Genomic DNA, 22,968 nt, shown 5'->3' with positions numbered 1-22,968 from the left:
CAAACAAGTATACTTTTCTGACTAAAGGATATTTGACAACAATTAAAATGAAAAAGAGCAAGAATCAAGAAAACTTGAGACAGTCATTGACCCTAAGGAAATTTCCAGTAAATATTAAAAAACAATGATTTTCTATGACACTATAACATATATTGACAGTGAATTCTTAAGTCTTTAGCAGTAATATAAACCAGCTCAAATGAAATCTGTGATGCAGTTAAAGGTTCATTTTCTTTTAGGTTATTTAATAGAAAACAGTCTGTACAAATAAATATAGTGTGTCTACACATTGTCCAACTAACTGATGTATTCTTGGAGTTTCCAATGAAACCTATCCCCATTATGTATATAAACTAACCCCACACGAAGTTTATACTTAATGAATTTAAAATACATCAGATCAGATTTTTGGTTCATGGAAGCTGCCATGTTCCCCAACCATATTTGAATAGTGACCAGGAAAGACATCTTCCTTCCGATTAATTGTGGTCTCTGTACCGGGGCAGAGACTGGCCCTGTACATTGTACACCAAAGGTAGAGGAGAAGAGAAGTTGCAGGTGTTGACTTGCCATTGACCTTTAAATCCGTGCCTGAACCTTCAGATTCCAGATATGAGGCATCATACTGACATTTTATCATCAGAGAAGGGGTCCCCTTTACCAAAGAAACAAAAACACAAAGGAAAGAGACAATGCCACCGACATCTTAATAGAATGTCATGCTCTTTCTCTTCACCTAAAGCCTCTTTTTCTGAACTGAAGGCTCTAACACATGAAAATGCGCATAAATTGTGCTGGTTTAGCTCAGGGGGCGAGCAAGCACCCATCTGCCACATGGCCAGAAAGCAGAGGCCTGGATTTGAGTCTGACCCACAGCTTTTCGCTGTGTCCTCCCCTCTCTTTCCACTTTCTTGTCTTTATTCACCATTTGTATCGAATAAAGGCCAATGCCTTTATTGTAATATGAGCATGTAATATTAAAACATGCTTTATTCCTGATATTTTTGCAGTTACTCATTGTCAGCAGATTAGACATACAGGGAGTGCAGAATTATTAGGCAAGTTGTATTTTTGAGGAATAATTTTATTATTGAACAACAACCATGTTCTCAATGAACCCAAAAAACCCATTAATGTCAAAGCTGAATGTTTTTGGAAGTAGTTTTTAGTTTGTTTTTAGTTTTAGCTATTTTAGGGGGATATCTGTGTGTGCAGGTGACTATTACTGTGCATAATTATTAGGCAACTTAACAAAAAACAAATATATACCCATTTCAATTATTTATTTTTACCAGTGAAACCAATATAACATCTCCACATTCACAAATATACATTTCTGACATTCAAAAACAAAACAAAAACAAATCAGCGACCAATATAGCCACCTTTCTTTGCAAGGACACTCAAAAACCTGCCATCCATGGATTCTGTCAGTGTTTTGATCTGTTCACCATCAACATTGCGTGCAGCAGCAACCACAGCCTCCCAGACACTGTTCAGAGAGGTGTACTGTTTTCCCTCCTTGTAAATCTCACATTTGATGATGGACCACAGGTTCTCAATGGGGTTCAGATCAGGTGAACAAAGTGGCCATGTCATTAGTTTTTCTTCTTTTATACCCTTTCTTGCCAGCCACGCTGTGGAGTACTTGTACGCGTGTGATGGAGCATTGTCCTGCATGAAAATCATGTTTTTCTTGAAGGATGCAGACTTCTTCCAGTACCACTGCTTGAAGAAGGTGTCTTCCAGAAACTGGCAGTAGGACTGGGAGTTGAGCTTGACTCCATCCTCAACCCGAAAAGGCCCCACAAGCTCATCTTTGATGATACCAGCCCAAACCAGTACTCCACCTCCACCTTGCTGGCGTCTGAGTCGGACTGGAGCTCTCTGCCCTTTACCAATCCAGCCACGGGCCCATCCATCTGGCCCATCAAGACTCACTCTCATTTCATCAGTCCATAAAACCTTAGAAAAACCAGTCTTGAGATATTTCTTGGCCCAGTCTTGACGTTTTAGCTTGTGTGTCTTGTTCAGTGGTGGTCGTCTTTCAGCCTTTCTTACCTTGGCCATGTCTCTGAGTATTGCACACCTTGTGCTCTTGGGCACTCCAGTGATGTTGCAGCTCTGAAATATGGCCAAACTGGTGGCAAGTGGCATCTTGGCAGCTGCACGCTTGACTTTTCTCAGTTCATGGGCAGTTATTTTGCGCCTTGGTTTTTCCACACGCTTCTTGTGACCCTGTTGACTATTTTGAATGAAACGCTTGATTGTTCGATGATCACGCTTCAGAAGCTTTGCAATTTTGAGACTGCTGCATCCCTCTGCAAGATATCTCACTATTTTTGACTTTTCTGAGCCTGTCAAGTCCTTCTTTTGACCCGTTTTGCCAAAGGAAAGGACGTTGCCTAATAATTATGCACACCTGATATAGGGTGTTGATGTCATTAGACCACACCCCATCTCATTGCAGAGATGCACATCACCTAATATGCTTAATTGGTAGTAGGCTTTCGAGCCTATACAGCTTGGAGTAAGACAACATGCATGAAGAGGATGATGTGGACAAAATACTCATTTGCCTAATAATTATGCACACCTGATATAGGGTGTTGATGTCATTAGACCACACCCCTTCTCATTACAGAGATGCACATCACCTAATATGCTTAATTGGTAGTAGGCTTTCGAGCCTATACAGCTTGGAGTAAGACAACATGCATGAAGAGGATGATGTGGACAAAATACTCATTTGCCTAATAATTCTGCACTCCCTGTACAGCCCTACCTCATCAGGGAGTTGAAAAAATCGCTGACTATACAAAAATAACAGCAGGTTATAAGCTAACATTGTCACAGCTAATGTTAGGCTTGAGTGTCCTAAAAGTCACACTTTCCCTATTACAAGCAAATTGATCATATTCTTACATCATATGACAGTTTATTTACTAAGTGTCACTAAGAGTACACCCACTCCAAAGATTGTTTTATGAATGCCACCGAACAACAGCTAGCAGCAGCTAACACTGGTGATCAAAAGTTAACATAGGCTAACATTAGCTTACCGACAGTTCAGCATGTCTTCAACAACTTACCTCAGTATGGCTGAAAGTTTTACAGCCTCCTCCGGGATAAATGATGGTGGACATCTCTCACCCAACATCGACAGCTGAGGTAAACAGTTGACTGACAGCCTTCCACAAATAGGGAAAAACTACGGAGCAGATCCCTTTCCAAACAGTAGTAGAAACACACCTAGTATGGGGTATATTCTAAATTTAAAGCTTCTGATTTCTTGACTCACTTAGAAATATATGTTCTATAACAGCCATCAAGCTAGGATTCTGCACTCAGATTGGGAGGAGAAAACAACTCAGTTCACTGCAATCTGTAATCTACTGAGATCCGGCTGGAAAAATGTTACAGATACATATGATATGCAGCGTTTGCCTTTTAGTTGGATGAATGTAATATAATGTTACAAAGTCACAATGACTCGTAAATATCAATTTCCTTAACTTTCTTATTGATTAGTAACATGAACTGAATGTCAAAAAGCTCCTTATCCAAAGACATATTTTTGTCTGACTTTGTAACTATTGTGGAGCTTCTAAAAGATGTAGAATCGATAGCCTGGCCTATAGGTTATGGACTCAAGCATGGATTGACTTAAAGAAAATACAATAATTCACTGTGTTAACAATCAAAAGCTTGTTTGTCACCCTCTGTCATCTAAATGATGAGGGATCCGTGTGGTCGGGTTGGACAGTCCTGGTCAGACTGTCGGTCAGAGATGTCCAGGGACTGTAAACAGACAGAAAGGTCATATGGTGCCATTTCTGTCATGTTCCAGGATAAGTCAGCAAGTGGAAAAATCCTATTTCAAATCGAACTATGCTTATTTTCTTGACTGCAAAACAGATCAGTCCAGTTCATATTACTGCTTGCAGTGGTCTGTGATCTTTGTAGAAACCATTTTCGAATTATTTCAAAATGACATTCCTGGGAAAACTAATGCTGATTCATTGGTTTCAGAAACTTATTCAACATTCACTACCCATCTTCTATTCTCAGAAGTCTTCAGCTCCCTCTTTTCTGTCTCTGGCACTTCCTCTCTTCTGTATGCCTTCCTCTTGCTCTTGCCATCTCCCCAGCAGGTCCTGATGTATCCTAAGCAGAGTCTCCCAGTGGGCCAATACATGTCTACCCTACAGCTGTTGTGAGGGCCCGCTGTGCATCTATAAAGCCCTCCTTCTTGGTGTGTCTCCCTTTGATTATCTTCATTACCATCTCGCTCTCTCTTTATTTAAACCCACAGTTGGTTTCAGTGGCACAACTGATGGCACCCTAGGAAAAGCACTTGGCTTCCTTTTCAATCACTTCTCAAACAGAGGGTTACGCAATGCACGACAGTCAACACATACGCACTCAGAGTAGGCTGGTAAACACAAACAATGCTTAAGGCCAAAAAAATTCAAGGAGAGGAGGGGAGAAGATAGCAATAGATAAAAACAAATGCAAAAAAGTCAAAGAAAATTAATGACAAGTTAACGACTGAATATTTTTTGGTGGCTAAATAAATAATCAAAACATTACTTTTCAAAGTGACAATATACGTGAGCTGTTTTTAAACATTTAAATCATGAGTAGCAGAAAATGTGATTGGTCACTGCAGGAATGCTTTGCGTAAAAATACACGCAACTTTTGATCATGTGAGGAAATTCACTCCAGCCAAGGAAACAGTGAGTGGAGAATGCTTATTGTCTGCCTACGCAGCGCCACTCTAGTGACTGTAGACGACAAATTAGTGGAATGAGGACCATTCATTTTATTTCCCTCCCGGGAGTGCTTAATTGGACATTGTGCACAAATGTGTGTGCATGCATTTAAAAGAGTGTGTTTCATGGACAAGGTCAGTGTAGCAGAAGAATCCCCGGAAAGTTTCCCTTTCTCTGCGCAGTGATTCAGGAAATGCACTGAGACAAGGAGCTATTGTCATGAAAAACCAGCTGCAAGGAGTGTGTGTCCGTGTAAGGTCAATGCACTTTTAATGCTATTGGACTGAATCTGAGTTGTCTGACCAGCTGGATAAATCTTGTATTGATTGTGACAGGTAAATAGTAGGAGTTATGAAACAAACTTGGCCTATGGGTTGTGAAATTGAGCACAAATTTGTAATAAAACGATTCAACAATTCATTGAGTGAACAATCAAAAGTTGAAGTTGGCTTTGTGTTTATCACCCTGTGTCAGCTAAATGACGAGGGATGAGTTCGGTCAGGTTGGACGGTCCTCTTCAGACTGTCGGTCACTGACATTTAGAAAATGTAAACAGACTGACAAATGGCGCCTTTTCAGTCATTCGCCAGGAAGGGTCTGGCCCTGGTTGTGTAGTTAGGCATGTTTGATCTTTTGTGGCCGTGTTCCCAAAAGGTGGTGTGTCACCAGCTATCCAATAAAATGGCAGGAAAAGGTACAAGCGCCCAAAAAAAAATGATATGATGTGACAGAAGTTCAAACAAAAGTAGGATGCAATAAAAGAGACATTGTGTTCTTGTACAATATAGCATGCAATCCTTTTTAATTATTGATTTATACATTTAGTTTCATGATAACTGAGCAAATAGATTTATGACAATGTGATACACATACAGTATTGTGCAAAAGTCTTCTGTCATTTCTTTATATTTTCTTAGGGAAATAGGAAGTAGTTGCAGAGTTTGCTGAAAATTGCTGAGCCTGGAACTTTGATGTTTTCCCTCACACCTTATCTGCATCTTTTCATGTAGTGTGCAGCAGATCATCTCCAGATTGTCTTCACCTCTTCAGTGGTAATCAGGCCAAATAGTAATTTCTTGCCTTGGTCAATTGTAATTTCCAGCTGGAAATCATTTCAACTATCCATGATTTCCAGCTTTCTTTTGTGTAGATTTCCAAACACAAACTAGTGAAGGACATGACTAGGATAAATTTTAAAATTAGGGGTTTTTTTGCTAAGTTGTCTGTATTTACTGGTTGATTTCTTGAATTAGGTGCAAAAACAATCAAACACACACAGAGACAATCCTCATTAAATGATCAGGTACAAGAACTGGACTGAAAATGAGCTACAAGAGGTGGCTCAAGACTTTTGCACAGTGCTGTACCTATAGACCTATATATACCTGGCTCATTATAGGGGTTAAAGAACATGTTAACCATAGCGTTTTATCTCTGTGGCTGTTTTGTCGGCTGCACCTGATTAACACATCTGAGTTGAGTTTCCTATGTGTTTCCTTCCTCTTGTCACCATCTGTTCACACGTGCATATGCATACAGTTCCATATGATTTCCTTCAAGTTTTCTTTTTCTGTCATTTTTCCATTTTACAGGCACACTTTTCATAGATTTAATTTAAATGTGGGAGGATTAGAGATGAAACTGAAAGCATTAGCTTGGATGATGAGGTCTTTTACGCTCCATATGCATATTTTGGTGTATTTATGTGTGTTTCTTTGTAAGTGTAGACAAATATCTACCTGGAGAATGGCCTGAGGAATCAGAGGCCAAACCGTGCCATCTGGTCCTACAGCCTGAAACTGACCAGTCAGCATTAAGTCAACAGCTCTCTCTCTCTCCATCTCTCTGGTTCTCCCTTCTCTCCCCCTTTCTGCACATATCCACCCACGCACTGACAGACAGGCCTCGGCTATGTGCGGTCTCAGTGGAGCTCTGATGGCCTTTGTGAGGCAGCCATGCTGGAGGCAACAGGCCCGGCTTAGTGCTCCACTGTGACATGCTGGCTTCGTTATTTCTCCATTCAGCGGAGGATTTGGTGTCATCCTTCCTCCTCTGCGTGAAAAATGAAATCAGGCTTTGTGAGCATTTTTTCCAGTGAGGCACTAACAAGAGGAGATTTATTTTAAAAAAGACTGAAAAGAATATGCATTCAAATTTATCAGTATGCAGCACAACTTGATACTGGGTGAGGCTAACTGTCTTTTGTGGTCCAGACTTGTTTTGAAGCTACAGTGTGCTGATCCTGTATCGTTTTTTTCCAGTATGAAATGAAATGTCTGTTGATCAAACATGATGTTTGGACCAGATTCTCTGGATTAGCTTGTAACCCAAGTTGTATGAAAATTCTTGCAACAATTTATATTAATAGCTAATGCCTGGTCTAATCAAATGCATTCAACAGTGTAAACCTTTATTTTTTGTTTTGCTTTTGCTTTTTTTTTTTTCCTGCAACCAGGTTTGCAACAGCAGAAATGCGCACCTCAACACTAGAAAACCAACGGGTGACATGTTAGTCGCAACGTCCAACTTTTATACTGTCTATACTCCCAACATACTCTAATATTCAATTTAATTTAATTCAGTTTCATTTATATAGCATAAAATCACAACGTCAGTCACCTCAAGGCACTTTTATAATACTGAAAAGCAACAATAATAAGGAAAATCCTACATACCAGATGATCACCTGTAAGTAAGCACTTGGCGAATGTGGGAAGGAAAAACTCCCTTTTAACAGGAAGTAGCTTCCTGTAGAACCAAACTCAGGGAGGGCCAGCCATTGGCTGTGACTGGTTGAGGGTGAGGAAATGCCCAACTTTAAGGTAGGATAAACATGTTTACAGCCTGATAGAAACCGTGGCTTCAGTCTCTAGCTAATTTTTCCTTGTATAAACACCATACAGAGGGAAACCAGTGTGCCTGTTTATGTTGCATTAAAGTTTGAAAGTGAGTGACAGACACGTGCTGTCACATAGAGTCACATAGAGACTGATTGTCTGAAAGATGCTTGCAAAAGTTGGCTCTGCACTTTTTTAATCTGGTAAGTGTATCACAGGATTTCCTGAGAAGTACTAGTAGACATCTTGATTGAACGAACAGTGATTGCTCAACTGAGTTGGTGCTGTTGAAATAATGTTTTGCTTTTTTTTCTTAAATGTCATTTAATAGCTTTAAACAACATTTAATGACACTGTAATCAGTTACAAAACAAGCATGCTGACCGTAAGACACATTTACTCTTCTGCAATAACAGGTCACACAATGTGAGTCACGTATTAGCAAGTAGCGAGTGTAAAGCACTGTTGGTTTCTTGGTTCAGTGCACTCTACACCCAGCATTTAGTGGGTGTAGAGTCATAACATCTTGCATAGACACAAATAATCTCTATGCGAGACGTAGCTATTGTTGCACCCTTTGAATTTAGTGATGGTTTTAGCATTTATGTTTAACTGACCTAACCGCTTACGGCTTAAGTTTCAACTAAAGAGCAACAAAGTGCATAAAAGCTGCCAAACATCTATCTGGCTCATTCTGACCAAACATGAACAAAAACACTAATTACTTTGGGTATTTTTAATGGTTCCATACAAATTGAGGTGAGGTCGACGACTCTCTTAGGCTACGTTCACACTGCAGGTCTTAATGCTCAATTCTGATTGTTTGATCAAATCCGATTTTTTTGTCTGCTTCTTCACACTACAAATAAAATCTGACAGCAAACGCGCTCTAGTGTGAACCCTCAAAGCGGCCCGCATGCACAAAAGAAGACATCACACAACGCGCTCTGTTTAGACCCAGACCAAACAGTATTGTTTGACTGATGGCCCTGAATATAAAGACTTGTTTTGGACTTTACGTTTCCCAATTTTGCTTTAAGTTATAAAGTTATTTTGTTATTTACATATGACCTAATAATGATCCTTATTGCTGTTTTAGAGAGGAGCGGTGCTTCAAAGGATAGTCGCAGATTTCTGTCAGAATCTGCAGATTATACGATACAAATAAAATGTTCACGTTTCCCATACTGTCTTCCCAACAGTTTCACTGGATGGCCAGGAAGCGTTCACGACGTCTTCTCGGGCGCTTCTTCGGCGCTGATAATTGGCGTCTGTCTTGTGTCAGTGACATACAAGACGGATTTAATGCGACATGACCATTCAAACAGCAGTCGCTTTTAAAACATCAGATATATATCAAATTCTGTACCACATACGAAAATGACCCAAGTCGGATTTGTGACCCAAGTTGGATTTGTGTTGTTCACACTGTCATACCATGATCGCATATGGGTCGCATAGGGTCAAAAAAGTCGGATTTGATGCGCTTTCGCCTGCAGTGTGAAGGTAGCCTTACTCGGCCTTTCTCTCTGCCTGTCTGGAGGAGGGGCGGTTTGTTAGCAACACCGTCAGCACCTGTGCCCAGTGTGCTAGAGCGCTACAAAAGCCCTCACTGCCGTGGATTTTTGTAGATCCTACGACGTAACCTACATAAGAGGCCGCCTCCCTCACCAGCATTCACACTTTTCTGTGGTGTTTCATGTGTCAATGACATCGTGGTTGAGTTGCAGTGTTTCATACGCGGTGCCAGCCACAATAGAAACAAATAAAATGCTGGGATTTTTTTTTTCCTCCTGGGTCCACAGTTTTTGTTGTGGTCAAAGGCAAACAATTTTTTTATTAATTAGCATTTTGTGCATGTGTCTCCCTTGTTGTCATGCCCTGTTTGTGACACACAGAAGTCTCCACTACCCTCCTTGTGCTCCACTTAAATTTAGCTTTAAGCAGCTCAGGAGTTGAGTGGCATGTTTTCCTCTTCGGGGTAACATGCCTTTATGTTCTTGCTGAGAGCTTTCAGTACTAAGTAACTCGACTCTGCTGAAAACAGTGCTTATATATGCTTGATGCCCTCAACACCTACAGGAACTACACACAAAATACTAAACAGCCTCAGCTTCAGGTGCTAACCTTGCCAAATTTTCTCATTATGATGTGACACAATAAGAAGATTTTATTGATACTAGTACTGAGTCACTTTTTACGTCCCAATCAGTCCTCCCTGTGGACAAGAAGTCGGGTTGGCACAGGCCTACACACATCTTCAGTGACAGTGCAACTGTTTTTATCATCACTGACTCAGAATGTAGAGTAGATACAGATAAGAAAGAAAAAGCTTGCATGGTGCTTGATGTCAATGCACAACTGAAACAAGCACACCGCTAACTAAGATGAATAGATAAGCCTCAAGGGGCATGATTTGGATGATTTGATCAATTCTTACCCGTTCTTAAATGAAGCTAGTTCTTAATTTCCATCCTACTTATACATGAGCCTGACAGCTGGGTGATTACTTACTAGTCCATTAGCTTTTTAGGCTATTTTTCTGAAATCAGACAGCCTAAATGCTTGTGTTAAGTCGATTAACTTCCTGGTATTGATGGTGTTATTAACTGCTGTGTTTTGATTTAAATAATTGTATCATTTACTGGTTCTTTGCCACTTTGTAGTTTGACTGATCATTTCCTATTAACAGTCCGCATTAGGCATCAAGCCACTTACTACAGCAGTATAAGTAGAAAGACATTTAGGTTTAAGATTTCAGGAGAATAATGAAGCACAATAGGTTACTTTCCACTCAGTGTCAGGTAGATAGGGTTTTGAGGGTAAGATTCCAGACCTGGCATATGCCAGATGGAGGAAAGAAGCAAAACCCCCTGGCACTATCTGTGACTATGTTATTTTCAACAGAAAAACACATCATACAGTGCGAAACAGGCTACTTAAAATACGTAAATGATGTCTAGAAGCATAAGAAGGCTAAGTGTGGGATTATGTAAAATATATTTATCATGTCATCAAAACCTGAACATGAGTAATTTAGGGCAGATCCTCCCACTCTCAACACACACATGCACACACAGTTTCACTCCACAAGACCGAGTACCTGTATGATATCAGTGACAACATGCTTTGTGTTTTTATTTCCATGTAACTGAAAGACGGGCAGCATCAGAAACGCCAGCCTACAGCACTGATGACCTCTTACTCTTCTGCCTACCATGTGGCATGCTAATATTGACATGACTACTTCAAAACTTGCGATAAAGGACATCTGATTTTTTTTTTCTTTAACCCTCTCAGGCTCGAATTAAACTTTTTGTTGCTAATGCACAACCAAGTCCTGCAGTGGTACTTCTGAGTAAAAAAAACTCATAAAATATGTATGTGGGGTAATCAGGTTGTTAGTTCTACCTGTTGCAAATCGGCAACGCCTGCCTCAAGAGGGTTAAACTGTTATACTCTTTAGATCAGAGGAACAGTCAACAAAACATGTAGCTGGTGAACAATACCCAAAGATTTTCGTCGCCCACTAATCATGGAGAGGTTGGTTTGATCCCCAGTCCAAGTGCCAAATTTTAAAACCTGCCCCACATATGTCATCAGAGTATGGAAAAAGGTGTGTAATATTTGCATTTTTTTGTCATCATGTTAGAAAAACAGAAAAAGTGTCCTTTTTTAAGCTTCCTGTTAAATAGGTCAGAGCAGGAACTTTAAATATCTCCCGTTCAGTCTTTTAATGAACACTTTCTACTCTTCAAGCACTTTTTTAATACAGTAAAATCCTGTATAAACATCTAATATTTCTGTGCTGACCTGGTTTCCTTTCATTGTTTGCTCTTCTGCAGCTGACCCAAATGTCTGTGTCCTCTAATGCTTGCCTTGGTTACACAATGCCAGTGAAAACAACTTTAGCTGTTCAGTGATCTCCAGCAAGGGCATAAAAGTCTCAGAGATATGGTAGACGTGTGAGATGCGTCTGCCTTATCAGCAGGCCTAATTGCAGTTATGCTGTAGCTGTTTCCGCTGTCCACAGAGTGCTGTATTTGTTCTTGTATTATGATGTTAGGAGAATAAAATGCTAATTCATCTTCTAAAATGGGTATGTAGGATTCCCAGTGGTGAAATGTTAGTGATAATGAGCAAAACCTATTTGAAGGTAAGAATTATAGCTGTCTGAGGACCGTAAATGCCAAACTAGTTTAGATGCAATTTTTGAACTGTGCTCAACACACTTTGTCCAAACAATTATAGTCTGGGAGCAAACATGTAGGCTGAGGAAGATCCAAAACAGTTATTAGTACAAATGTATAAAGACCCAAAGTCCTGGTCTACTTCTTAAGACTCTTAAGAGTCTTGGCCATACACACACTGCCTACCTGTTTTGTTTTTCAGTGCAGAAAAAATACATCCTGGTTGTTCCTGTGCTCATAATAACATCATGGTCTAATTTTACTATTAAGTCCAGGAGCAGATATGAGCTGAAAGCATACTTAAAAAAAAATCTCTTTATTCAATGAAAAAAATGCAAGAAAGTACAAAGCAGATGCGTGCTCAGTGGTAAAATGACATACTGGCTCTAATAAGCATAATGCTGTAATATATAATCAGAACAAACACATCACTAATTCAATTCGTCCAGAAGAATAGATCTAGGCCACAGCGTTCCTGCCAACCACCGTGTACCTCGAGTTCAGGTTTTTTGGAAATATTACCGCAATCCAGGAAAATAAAGCACAACGCCACAGAAAAGCAAGAAGTGCCATTTAAATCTGAGCAGTAGTAGTTCAGCAAGACGCTGTCGCCATGGCAGCTTGGTCTGATTAAGCATTAAAATCTGGGTGTAAAGCGCTGATAACTATATGCACCAACTTTGGACTGGGACAAACGTGGACTAAGAAAAAGGGTTGAGTTTCAGCTGATGAGTTGAAGCTACTTTCAGTTGCTCCCTGAATTTGTCCAGAAGAAGAACAGGTCTAAGCCACAGCAGGTCGCTCCGTATGTTTGATTTGGCAGATTTTCAGGTTAGCAGTCCTTCCTGACTCAACCGGGCAAACCACTGCACTACGGAGCCACGTACCCCATGGAATCATGGTCAATATTTTAATGTTTAACATTTTAAAGATGTTTAAAATGAATACAAGTACATGTTAAGCATATTGAGTTTAGGTATATGATAAAATGTGCTATATATAATTAAGAATGCAATACACAGGTATATGGGTTAGCTTATTTTTAAAACAAAACATCATTCAGTCCCAGCAGCCCATTCAGGTTTCAGCGTCACATGAAGAGCAAATAACTGCTGATCATTCTTATTCTTCCTGTCTTGCTTGTGAATAGTGTAGTCTTCATGGAGACGGACATGCAGCGCAAACATTTAGCCTTCTGTAGCCAAGTAACACCCTCCCTCCCACTGTCTCCACATACACATGAGGTTTGCTGGCTGAGTTTGCTTAACCTGCTTGAACTGCAGCATTTTCTCAGGACTCGGCTTCATCTCGGGGCTTTATCTACCACAAAACCCAAGCCGACCAGGCGGTGGAAAATTCCCTAAACCCAAACGTGACAGAAGGCTTTTATCGACAGGGTGTGAAACATGGCAATCAAAGAAAAAAGGAAAACCAAAAGCTTTTAATCTGCAAAATCTGGGACATGCAATAATCCCAGGTCAGTCTCTCTTGCTATAGGTCTCTGATTTTTGTCATGCACACACATTCACATTCTGCTCTTCAGATGGGAACTTGAATTACTTTTGTGTGTGTGTCTGTGTTTTAATTACGAAGAGAGAAGCTAAGAGAAGTTTTCACAGATTTATTGTGCTGGGTTTGAGCCAGAATAGGTGAGAGAACTGCTGTTGGCTGTTACTGTTCTCAGCACATACATATGAGTGCGAAGCCCCTCTGCAGGAGGCCTCTCACATCCCTGCAGCCAGCATGAAAACAGATTGTTTATATATTCTGCAGGGCTAAATATTGCAGAAAACTTGTGGATATAAAATGGAAGGACGCCACCGTCGTTCCTTCAAGTGCCCAGTAACTAAAGTGAAAGTTAAAGGCTCCCTATAAAAGTAAAAATGTATCGATAGCATCTTAAACAATGATTTACTCATGAACCAAGCCCCTTTTTGCTATTTTTTCTTATGTAATATAATTATAATGTTTAAGTATCAATCAATCAACACAGACATTAACATTTCCTTTGTTTTGTTTTGGGGTTTGTTTTTTTTTCTCAAATGGGCATTGGCAGCGTTCTCAAAGTCACGTACGGCGGGGCGAGTCCTTCTACAGCGGGGCCTTTCCTTCTCAATGAAACCTTCACAAAAGGCAAGATGAAAGATAAATCCAGCAAAAAGGGCGGAAACGGAGCAAAATGAAATAAATGCTGACTTACTGCGTTCCCATTCTGTTTCACACATCACGCCCGTTTGGTGGGAGTGTGTGCCAGTGGAAAGCAAGTAGCCTCTGACACCTTAGCCTTACTTTTGGATGGCATCCACTTTGACACTATGTTCTAGGAAGGCATCAGAGTGTGTGTGTGCAGGCATACAGCGTGACACAGCACAATACCCGGTCCCTAGCCAAAACACAGAGGGTGGGACCCACACCCTGGCTCTGTGCTAAGTGTCACATAGAGCTCTCCAGGGGACGTGATTGTACACACTTGCTAAAAGGATAGGGCCCCCCGCCTCCCCTCCTCCAGCGTGCCCACTTTTCCTATACTGGCACCACTCCTGAATTGAAAGGAAATGCAACATCACACGTAATTATCTGCATATACGCTGCACCACTGATCAGATGATTAGCATGGAAAGATATTGTTATATAATCTTAATTGTAGTGGAGGTCACATCACTCATGTTTAGTTACCTGCTATGTAAAGTTTCTGGTACCCAGAATTTACCTTTCTAAGTTTCTATTAGTATTATATTATATATCAAAGAGAAAGCATGGATTAGATGTCATAGATGGAGCTTTGGTTCTGTCTCTCCTCTTTTGCTCCTACCTGGCAGCTCCATAGTCAACATGCTTTGCCTAATACTATCCCTCCTCTGAAGATGTCAAAACCAACGCTGTCTCTCTAACTTTGTGTCCAAAACTTCCCTTTGAATGGTTGACCACCAGGTATTTAAACTTATTCACCATCATTGCCTCTACTCTTTGCAGCCTCTCCTTTCCACCTACCTCATTCCCATTCACACACACATCTATTCTGCCTTGCCTCTACTTACTTTCAGACTCTTATTTCAGGATGTTTTACATTTTGGATGTACTGCTGTGAAACTTTAAAATTTAACCAGTGCTGATCATCTCCCTTTTGCTGATTTGATCACCCTCAGTTGTACTACAGTTGGGTCTATATAGTGAGTTAATAGATGTAAGCACAATGACATGAGTGAACACGATAAACTATATTGCCAAAAGTATTCGCTTTGCTGCTTTCACACATACATGAACTTGGGTGACATCTCATTCTTGGTCCATAGGGTTTAATATAATGTTGGCCCACCTTTTGCAGCTTCAACTCTTCTGGGAAGACTTTCCTGTCCTCTAATTAATGGCAGAGGTTGCGGTCAGGACTCATCCATGTCTTTATGGACCTTTATGGAAACCCATTACATGAAGTGTTCTACACACTGTTCTTGAGCTAATCTTAAGGCCACAGTAAGTTTGGAGCTCTGCAGCGATTGACTCTGCAGAAAGTTTAGACCTCTGTGCACCACTGACCCCACTCTGTGATTTGTTTTCTCCTGAAAGCAGCCACGAAAGTGTTTGGAACACCTGAATTTAATGATTTGCATGGGTGACTGAATACTTCTGGCAGTATATTGTATATTTTGATACCTTTCCAGAGGTATTTGTAGCTTTGGAGAACCACCTGTGCCAGCAGAAGCAGCCGGGATCATTTCCATAAAAGGAAACCATGCAAAACAGAACGTTTGGGGTTTATCTGACAATCATTAGTGAGATGCTTGCAGTAGCCTCGCCCATATTCAACTGACGTCAGTGCCTCCAACTTTGGACCCAGCAGTTTCGTGGTGCACAGCAGATAAACTGAAATACATTTGCCATGTGACATGCAGCAGCCAGTTAAATATTTAGTGTAGTACAATATTTCACATTCCCTTCACTGTAAAAGAGTATCAGTATTCATCTTTGTCTCATAATCCTTTAAAAAATGTAAAAACACACACACACTACAGGTAGAGCACCAGAAAGCAATCATCTCCATCAGCCCAGTTCTATCTTCAAACACGTTGTCCAATAACCACACAGGAGAGTCTATTCGTCATTTACTCACCTCTCCTACGTCAGCAGCTAAGAGATAAAAACATGTCTGTGTCAAACAGTTACTTATGAGTATGTTTGCAGACCTTGAGGTTTGAACGGTTTAGAAAAATAAAGACAAATGATGTCACAAATGTACAAGAGACAACAAGTTTGTTAGTAAAACTGTTTCTAACAGTTCGATCAGACCAGAAATGCAGCATTTTTTACAGACCGTGTTACAGATTTTATTAAGACAATGACATCATTGAAAGTAAAGATTAAAAACAAACTGAACTCCACAACCTGCCATCATAACACACTGTTCTGACGAGATTCAGCTACACGTATTCAGTCACTGGGTTTTTCAGCCTGAAGCGCATGGATACCTAAATGTGAATAATAAGATGACTGCATTTTTCCCCTTCTTTTTAAATATCTTTATGTCATCATGCAGGAAGCATGAAAAACTGTCTTTGGGGAAATGGCGGTTCCTATATTTACAAATTGTACTGTTACGTTTTGGTTGGCTATAGCGCACACAGACACAGATTATTTCTGAAGCTCAAGAGCAGTTTTTGTTGTTTTCATTTGCAAATTTAGGCTTGTTGACAATTCATCCATAAATAATGAACATAAACTGCAATTTCAGCAACTTTATTGGCAAATGGTGGCAAATTTATATTGGATTTGATTGTTTTCTTATATTTGTCGCTCCAGACATTTTTGACTTTTGTATTCTACAAATAAACAAACTTTCCTCTCTCAGTGCTTGATAGTGATACTCTTCACCTCTGTGAAAAAGTGATAGGAATCTTTTCCTCCCTCCCTTCCCACACCAGAGTTCTTCATTCCTCCAAATGGGAGGTTCAGATCTCTCACCAGCCAGCAGTTGGTCCACACCAGACCTGCTTGCAACCGCTGGGCCACCCTGTGAACCTTCCCCACATCCTTGGACCACACTGTGGCTGACAGACCGTAACGTACACCATTGCCCCTGGCAACAGCTTCATCCTCAGTATCAAAGGGGCTGATGCAGGTGACGGGACCAAAGATCTCCTCCTGCATGACACGGGAGCTGTCAGATATGCCTGTGATGACCGTTGTCGGCATGAAGTATCCAGACTTGTTGCGCTGCGGGAGGTCCAGCTTGTCGAGCCCCTCACCGCAGTGAATTATGCCACCTTCTGATTTGGCCAGGGCTATATAGCTACGAACCTTTGGATTTGAAAGGAGACATTTCAAACTATAGCACATCAGAAATCGAAACAACAAGTGTTCAGTCACATTCTGCATTACATGTAAGCACCTTCTCCAGGTGTTCTTTACTAATGAGCGCTCCATTTTTGCTGCTGGGGTCAGAGGGGACACCAGTCTTCCACTTCTTAGCCGCAGCCACAAACCTTTCCAGGAACTCCGAGTAAATACTCCTCTCTACATAAATCCTGCTGGTACACAGGCAGACTTCACCCTAAGAGGAGAAGAAATGGAGAAGATAAAAATGGAGGATTTCAGAAAGTTGTTTTTTGACAACCCACCTTAAGACAAAAAGTTGGGCTGTGATTGCCCCCTTGTGGACAAACTATGTTATTACACCCTCAACACATACAGAAGCTCCTGTTACAGATAATCACCTTCATTTCATTTGCATTAAGAAGTTCAATGAAAGAAAATTTGAAAAAAAAAAATCCTGTTAAGTACGTATTAAAAAAGGACCTTCTGGGCTTTGTTTTACAGTTTTTTTGCACACCGGCAATTTATACATATCAAATCAAACTCACCAAGTTAGGTTGTGACGGATTCTGCAGTCTAACGTATATTTAAAACACCCACCGTCACATTTCAGTACAATAAAAAAGATTAACTTTAACACTTCTAAACTGACAACAAACATTTCCAGCTATGATCTGGAGAGCATGAGATTAATAACCTTGTAATAAAGAAATGATTTCTTGAACTTTTCGTTCTGTAAAAATGTGCTTCACTGCTGCACATTCCCCAACAAATTTCCAGTTAAAATAACAATCTGTGGACACAGAAGCTCTAAAGACTCTCGGGCAGCTGTCCTGTCAATTGAGTTTATAATATATAAAAGCCAAAACTAAAAGTGATGGTACCCATAAATAAAATAAATAAAGCTAAATAAATAAAGCTAAACAGTCCTAAAGAAAAAAAAAATCCTCAGTCACATTTTGTCTTCACCTGATTGAGAAAGCTGGATCGGACTGTGGTCTCGATGCACTGGTCTAAGTCTGCGTCAGCAAAAATAATAGCTGGGTTTTTGCCTCCCAGCTCCAGTGAGAGCTTCTTACAGTAGGGGGCGCTCCGCTCGGTAATGCGCTGGGCAGTGGCTGTGGACCCAGTGAAGGAGATTAAAGGGACCTCAGGGTGACTAACAAGCGCGTCACCGGCTCTTGGACCACTACCAAATACGATGTTGACGACACCGGGGGGAACACCTAAAGAGATGAAGACGATTGCAGACCACTGATTAATTTCGCACTACAGTGGTCCCTCGCTGTAACGCGGTTCACCTTTCGCAGCCTCGCTGTTTTTTTGTGTAATTTTCCTTTTTTTTAAACAGCGCATTATGTTCTGCGTCCTGATTGGCTGAAGACAATTTCAATCAATCTCGTGCCGTGTGTCCTGCGCAGTACAGAATGCGTTCAGCTTGTCAAATTTTAGATAAATCTTCGTTCGCTAGCATGTATGCATAGTATGTTTGTATGTTTTCTCCCCAACAAACACAAAAATGTCGACGAAACGTTTTGCGCGGTTTCATTCTATAATACTGGTCTTATTTTTCTACGAAGGTCTGAACTTTGAGAGTGTTTAAACAAGAGAGCAAAGTGTGAAAATGTTCGTGCCTGTCTGAGAAAAGTGTATAAAGTGTGTAGTGAGGGGTTTTACAGCCTCAAAGCATCTATAATAATTGTAAAAAAAATTAAGTTGGCTCCTTCGCGGATTTCACCTACCGCGGGATATTTTTGGAACGTAACTCCCGCAAGTAACGAGGGACCACTGTACTCATATCTGTTCATTATGTGCAGATTTAAAAAAAAATACCTTAATGTGTTATGTTTTTTGCTTTGCTTTAACTCCATCTGCATGACATTGCACTGTGGGTCCTGTAGTCCTACCTGCTTGCTGCATCAACTTGCACAGCATCCAGGCGGTCACAGAGGTCATCTCGCTGGGTTTGGCCACCACTGTGTTGCCTGCAGCGATTGCAGGTGCAATCTTCCAGGTCAGAAGGTACAGGGGCAGATTCCAGGGACTGATCAAACCAGCTAAAAAACACACCAAAGGCCATTTAAGAGCACATGCACAGGACAAATGGGTCATCTGAAGGTTTCACTCCAAGCAGCCTAAGTGCTCACCCACTCCCACGGGGCAGCGGACAGTGTAGTTCAGGCAGCCCATGTGGTCCATTGGGCTGCAGTCGGTGGTGTGGTGAAGCATGGATGTCGAAAAGAAGCGGAAGTTGTACGCTGCCCGGGGAATATCCACAGTCCGTGCAGCTGTTATCGTTTTACCTACAAAGATTCTGAAGTGAGCATCAAAGGGCAAATGAAGCAGTTGCCTACACATTTTTGAGACAGAGTACAAGATTAGACATTCATGAATCAGTATTTGATTAATAAAAAGTGATTTCTGAGCCACTCATTTCTATTCCTGCATTAGTGACCTGATTTCTAAGGTGGCAACATATAAGACAGTCTAAGCAACCTTGGTCTTTGGACTCAGCTTGTGCAAACTCCTCAAGGTTGGCCTCAATCAGGTCAGCCAGTTTGTGGAGGATCTTCGCTCGCTGCTCTGGGCTGCATGCGGACCATTCGGGGAACGCTTCTTTAGCTGCTGCCACTGCTGCATCCACCTGCAGGCATGAGATGAGGTATAAGCAAACTGCACAATTAAGCACGATCACGTCCAAGAATGGAGCTTGATTCCACTTTGAGAGAATACGCAGGATTGTTTAAGTGACATTTTATTGATACACTCTTAAAATCTTAAAAAGCTGATCCTTTATATTAATTTCTAAGGAGTTCAGAGGACTTAAGAATATTGTTACCTACAATAATATGTACACGGATGCATTTCAACAAAACACTACATTTCTGAAGAAGGTCAAACATGAACAGCTGAAGTTAACTGATGTGTTTAATGATTACTTGATTGCTTGCTCTGCAAAGCTCAAAGGTGGCTTTTTCTGAAACCACATTTTATGCAACGCACTAACCTGAAACCTCAAACCTCATTCAGAAAGTTTGTTCTGTTCATCTCTTCAGTCCCTGACACGGAAGAAGTCCCTCGGATGAGTGACAAAAATTTCTCCTAGTGATAATGCAATGTCTAGATGAACACAATAGACTTTCTGGGACTTTCCTACCTGGATGATTAAGCATGCATCAAAACACATACACTTAAAATGTACTAATATTGCTGAGTCAAAGGCCTTTAAATCTGACAACAGGATTTGTAATAACAAGCAATCCAACTTAATGCAAAAAATATTCTTGTGCAAATGTTGTGATATTGCAGCTTAGTACAGAAAAAAGAAATTGTATTTAAATAAGACAGCTCTGCAGAAAGCTGTCAGTCCAGCCTAATGCAAACACACAGCAGGACTTATACAAACATGTCTAAACATATGCAAGGATTCATTCAAATCTCAACCTCTTGGTTTTGCAGATGGTTTTAACTTGATCCCCACCTCCTCCTTGCCACTGTCCGGCACTTTGCAGTAGACCTCGCCAGTTGACGGGTCGTAGGAGTCGATGTAACTCCGACAAGAGACGAACTTTCCTCCGATGTAGTTCTCCAGAACCAAAAGTGAGCGCTCTTCTGACGTTTTCGACATGCTTGTTAATTACAGGCGCCAAAGTAACACCAGTTCACTTCCCAGAGAAAACGATGACTGCACGTACTGCTAACCTGACAAACACTGGGCCTCCAAAGGAGGTGCTTACTCTCTGATGATCCTATTGCCTAACTCTTTATCAGACCTTATTCACACAGATCTTTGAGCCTGAAAGAATAAACACTTTTTCTACACACAGTATCTTAAAGAGAACCTTAATTAATATCATGGCAATATGTCTGCTCAACACAAAGTTCAGATAGTTAAGATAAATGTGGCTTTCCAGTGTTCATAGACAATATTCAAGCATCTGAGTGACTTTAGGTGTGTTTAGAAAAACTGCAGAGGTCTGAAAAGTTTTATGTTTATTCTCACAGGCTGCTTCTTATATCATAAAACTGGGTGATCTACTCCTGCTGGTGGTTAAATGAATGAGGTGAAGCCGTTTTGTTTCAGAAAGACGGACACAAAATGTCAGGTATATGTCGCATGACACTATTTACTTGTCTATAAGTTTAAATGGACATTGCATGCATGGCCTCACAATCTTGGATGGGCCTTGGAGGTCCAGGGCAGCCGAGGGATGTCACTGTACCCCCTTAGTTGAATTCTACTGATATACTTCAAATTATAACTATAAATTACACTAATTCATACTTTTTGGTCATAAAAAAAATTAAACATCCCCACCCCTCATAAGTTTTTGCAGCGCTAGCTCAATTTGATCATTCAGTTCACAGTTTAGTGCATAGGGCTTCTGAGGCAATCATGTAACCGGTATGACTGAGGAGGAGACCAAGAGGATGGATCTATGCAGGTCAGGCTTTGGGAAATACCCTTCATGTCTCTTTGAAACTAAAAAGAGGTCATTCATCAGCTTGCGTAGCTCTAAAGCATGACCCTACTCGCAAATAGCAAAGCAAAAGGAAATGTGTTGGTTCACAGTCAGCCGCCAAGTCCAAACGGTGAGTTTAGTGATACCTGGAGAAGAGATGTCTCTGCTATTTTGCCTTACAGACGGACATTTTTGCACCATTATAACTGTGGCTATATTTCTGTGACTGTACAATGTGTACATGGTTGTAATCCAACACTGCTAATATCTGAACCTCAATGAAAAGATATAACTATGTGTTTTTTTTTTAAACAAAAACAAAAAACATTAACATAATTTACAGCACCTAAAGTGCTTTCAATTGTATTTGTGTACACAACTCCTTGAGGAAGTGCTGATTCAAAGGTGACTGCCCACGAAGCCATCACATTACTCATCCACTTACAGAGAACGTGATTCACTATTATGATATGAGCCAAAAAACTCATACCACTAACCAAAGTTCTCATCGTTTTCCTACTCCTGGTTTTTTTTTTTTGTTGTTGGTTTTTTTTGCAGCACATATATTTTCCTGTAAGGTGAGTAGCGTGTCTGCGTAATGACCACTAACATCCTGTGGCAACTAAGCAACTTTCACGCTGAGTTGCTCACTAGTGCAGGATTTCTTCCTGAGGCCTGTGAATGACTTAAAGATCACTTACTGACATGGACACCAGTTCCATGAAGTTAAATCCCAAAGCATACATATACAGTTTACACCTATGTAGTTCATTATAATATTTATGTACATTCATTTATATTAATGTAAGTATCCAATCATCCAGTGGCATCACCTTGTACAGTTACTCATGTAGACATGATCAAAACAATCTGCTGAAGTTAACTGAGCATCAGGATGGGGAAGAAAAGGGATTTAAGTGACTTTAAATAGGGCATGATTGTTGGTGCCAGACATGCTGGTTTGAGTATTCCAGAAACTGCTGATCTCCAGGGCTTACAAAGGATGGCCTGATAGAGAAAATATCCAAAGCAGCAGCTCTTTGGGTGAAAATGTCTTGTTGATGTTTATCACAATAACTCTACTTGTTACAATCAAAGTCTGCAGAAAAGAACCTCTGAACTTGCACACTGAACCTTGAAGCAGATGGGCTGCAGCAGCAGACCACACCGGGTTCTAATCCTGACAGCATTGTTTAAAACCCCACAGCCTATCCCAGAATTGTTGCTGATCATGTCTATCTCTTTAGAATCACAACGTACACATCTTGTGCTGGCTGCTTCAAGCAAGATAACAACTAACAGGTTTTGCAATAGAGCATCTTTGGGATGTGGAGGAATGGGATTTGCATTACAGATTTGCAACTGATAAATCTGCAACAACTGTGTGATGCTATC

General features: G+C 40.6%; 1 protein-coding gene across 1 annotated transcript; it reads right to left on the bottom strand.

Moving 5' to 3' along the window:
• Window positions 1–12,139: 12,139 nt before the first annotated feature.
• aldh8a1 (aldehyde dehydrogenase 8 family, member A1) lies at window positions 12,140–20,964 on the bottom strand. The gene is made up of 7 exons (XM_040017354.1): window positions 20,592–20,964; window positions 19,607–19,754; window positions 19,258–19,413; window positions 19,018–19,167; window positions 18,080–18,336; window positions 17,187–17,348; window positions 12,140–17,095 (listed from the first exon to the last, which is right to left on the bottom strand). Exons 1-7 carry the CDS (start codon window positions 20,736–20,738, stop codon window positions 16,643–16,645), a joined length of 1,473 nt encoding a protein of 490 aa, XP_039873288.1. The 5' UTR covers window positions 20,739–20,964; the 3' UTR covers window positions 12,140–16,642.
• Between the last annotated feature and the right edge of the window lie 2,004 nt (window positions 20,965–22,968).

The sequence above is a fragment of the Simochromis diagramma genome, unplaced genomic scaffold (genome assembly GCF_900408965.1).
Source record: "Simochromis diagramma unplaced genomic scaffold, fSimDia1.1 OVJJ01000802.1, whole genome shotgun sequence".
Taxonomy (NCBI): Eukaryota; Metazoa; Chordata; class Actinopteri; order Cichliformes; family Cichlidae; genus Simochromis; species Simochromis diagramma.
Note: the sequence above shows the minus strand (reverse complement) of the source record. Positions and strands in the feature narration are given on the sequence as shown.

Bases quoted from the DNA above. Each gene is read 5' to 3' on its own strand.
- aldh8a1 (XM_040017354.1), bottom strand. From the start codon at position 20,738: ATGTCGAAAACGTCAGAAGAGCGCTCACTTTTGGTTCTGGAGAACTAC. The intron at 18,337-19,017 runs GTAGGACTACAG...TCATCTCTTTAG, and splicing joins CAAGTTGATGCAGCAAGCAG to GTGTTCCCCCCGGTGTCGTC. The intron at 17,349-18,079 runs GTGAAGACAAAA...TTCTCCTCTTAG, and splicing joins GATCCAGCTTTCTCAATCAG to GGTGAAGTCTGCCTGTGTAC.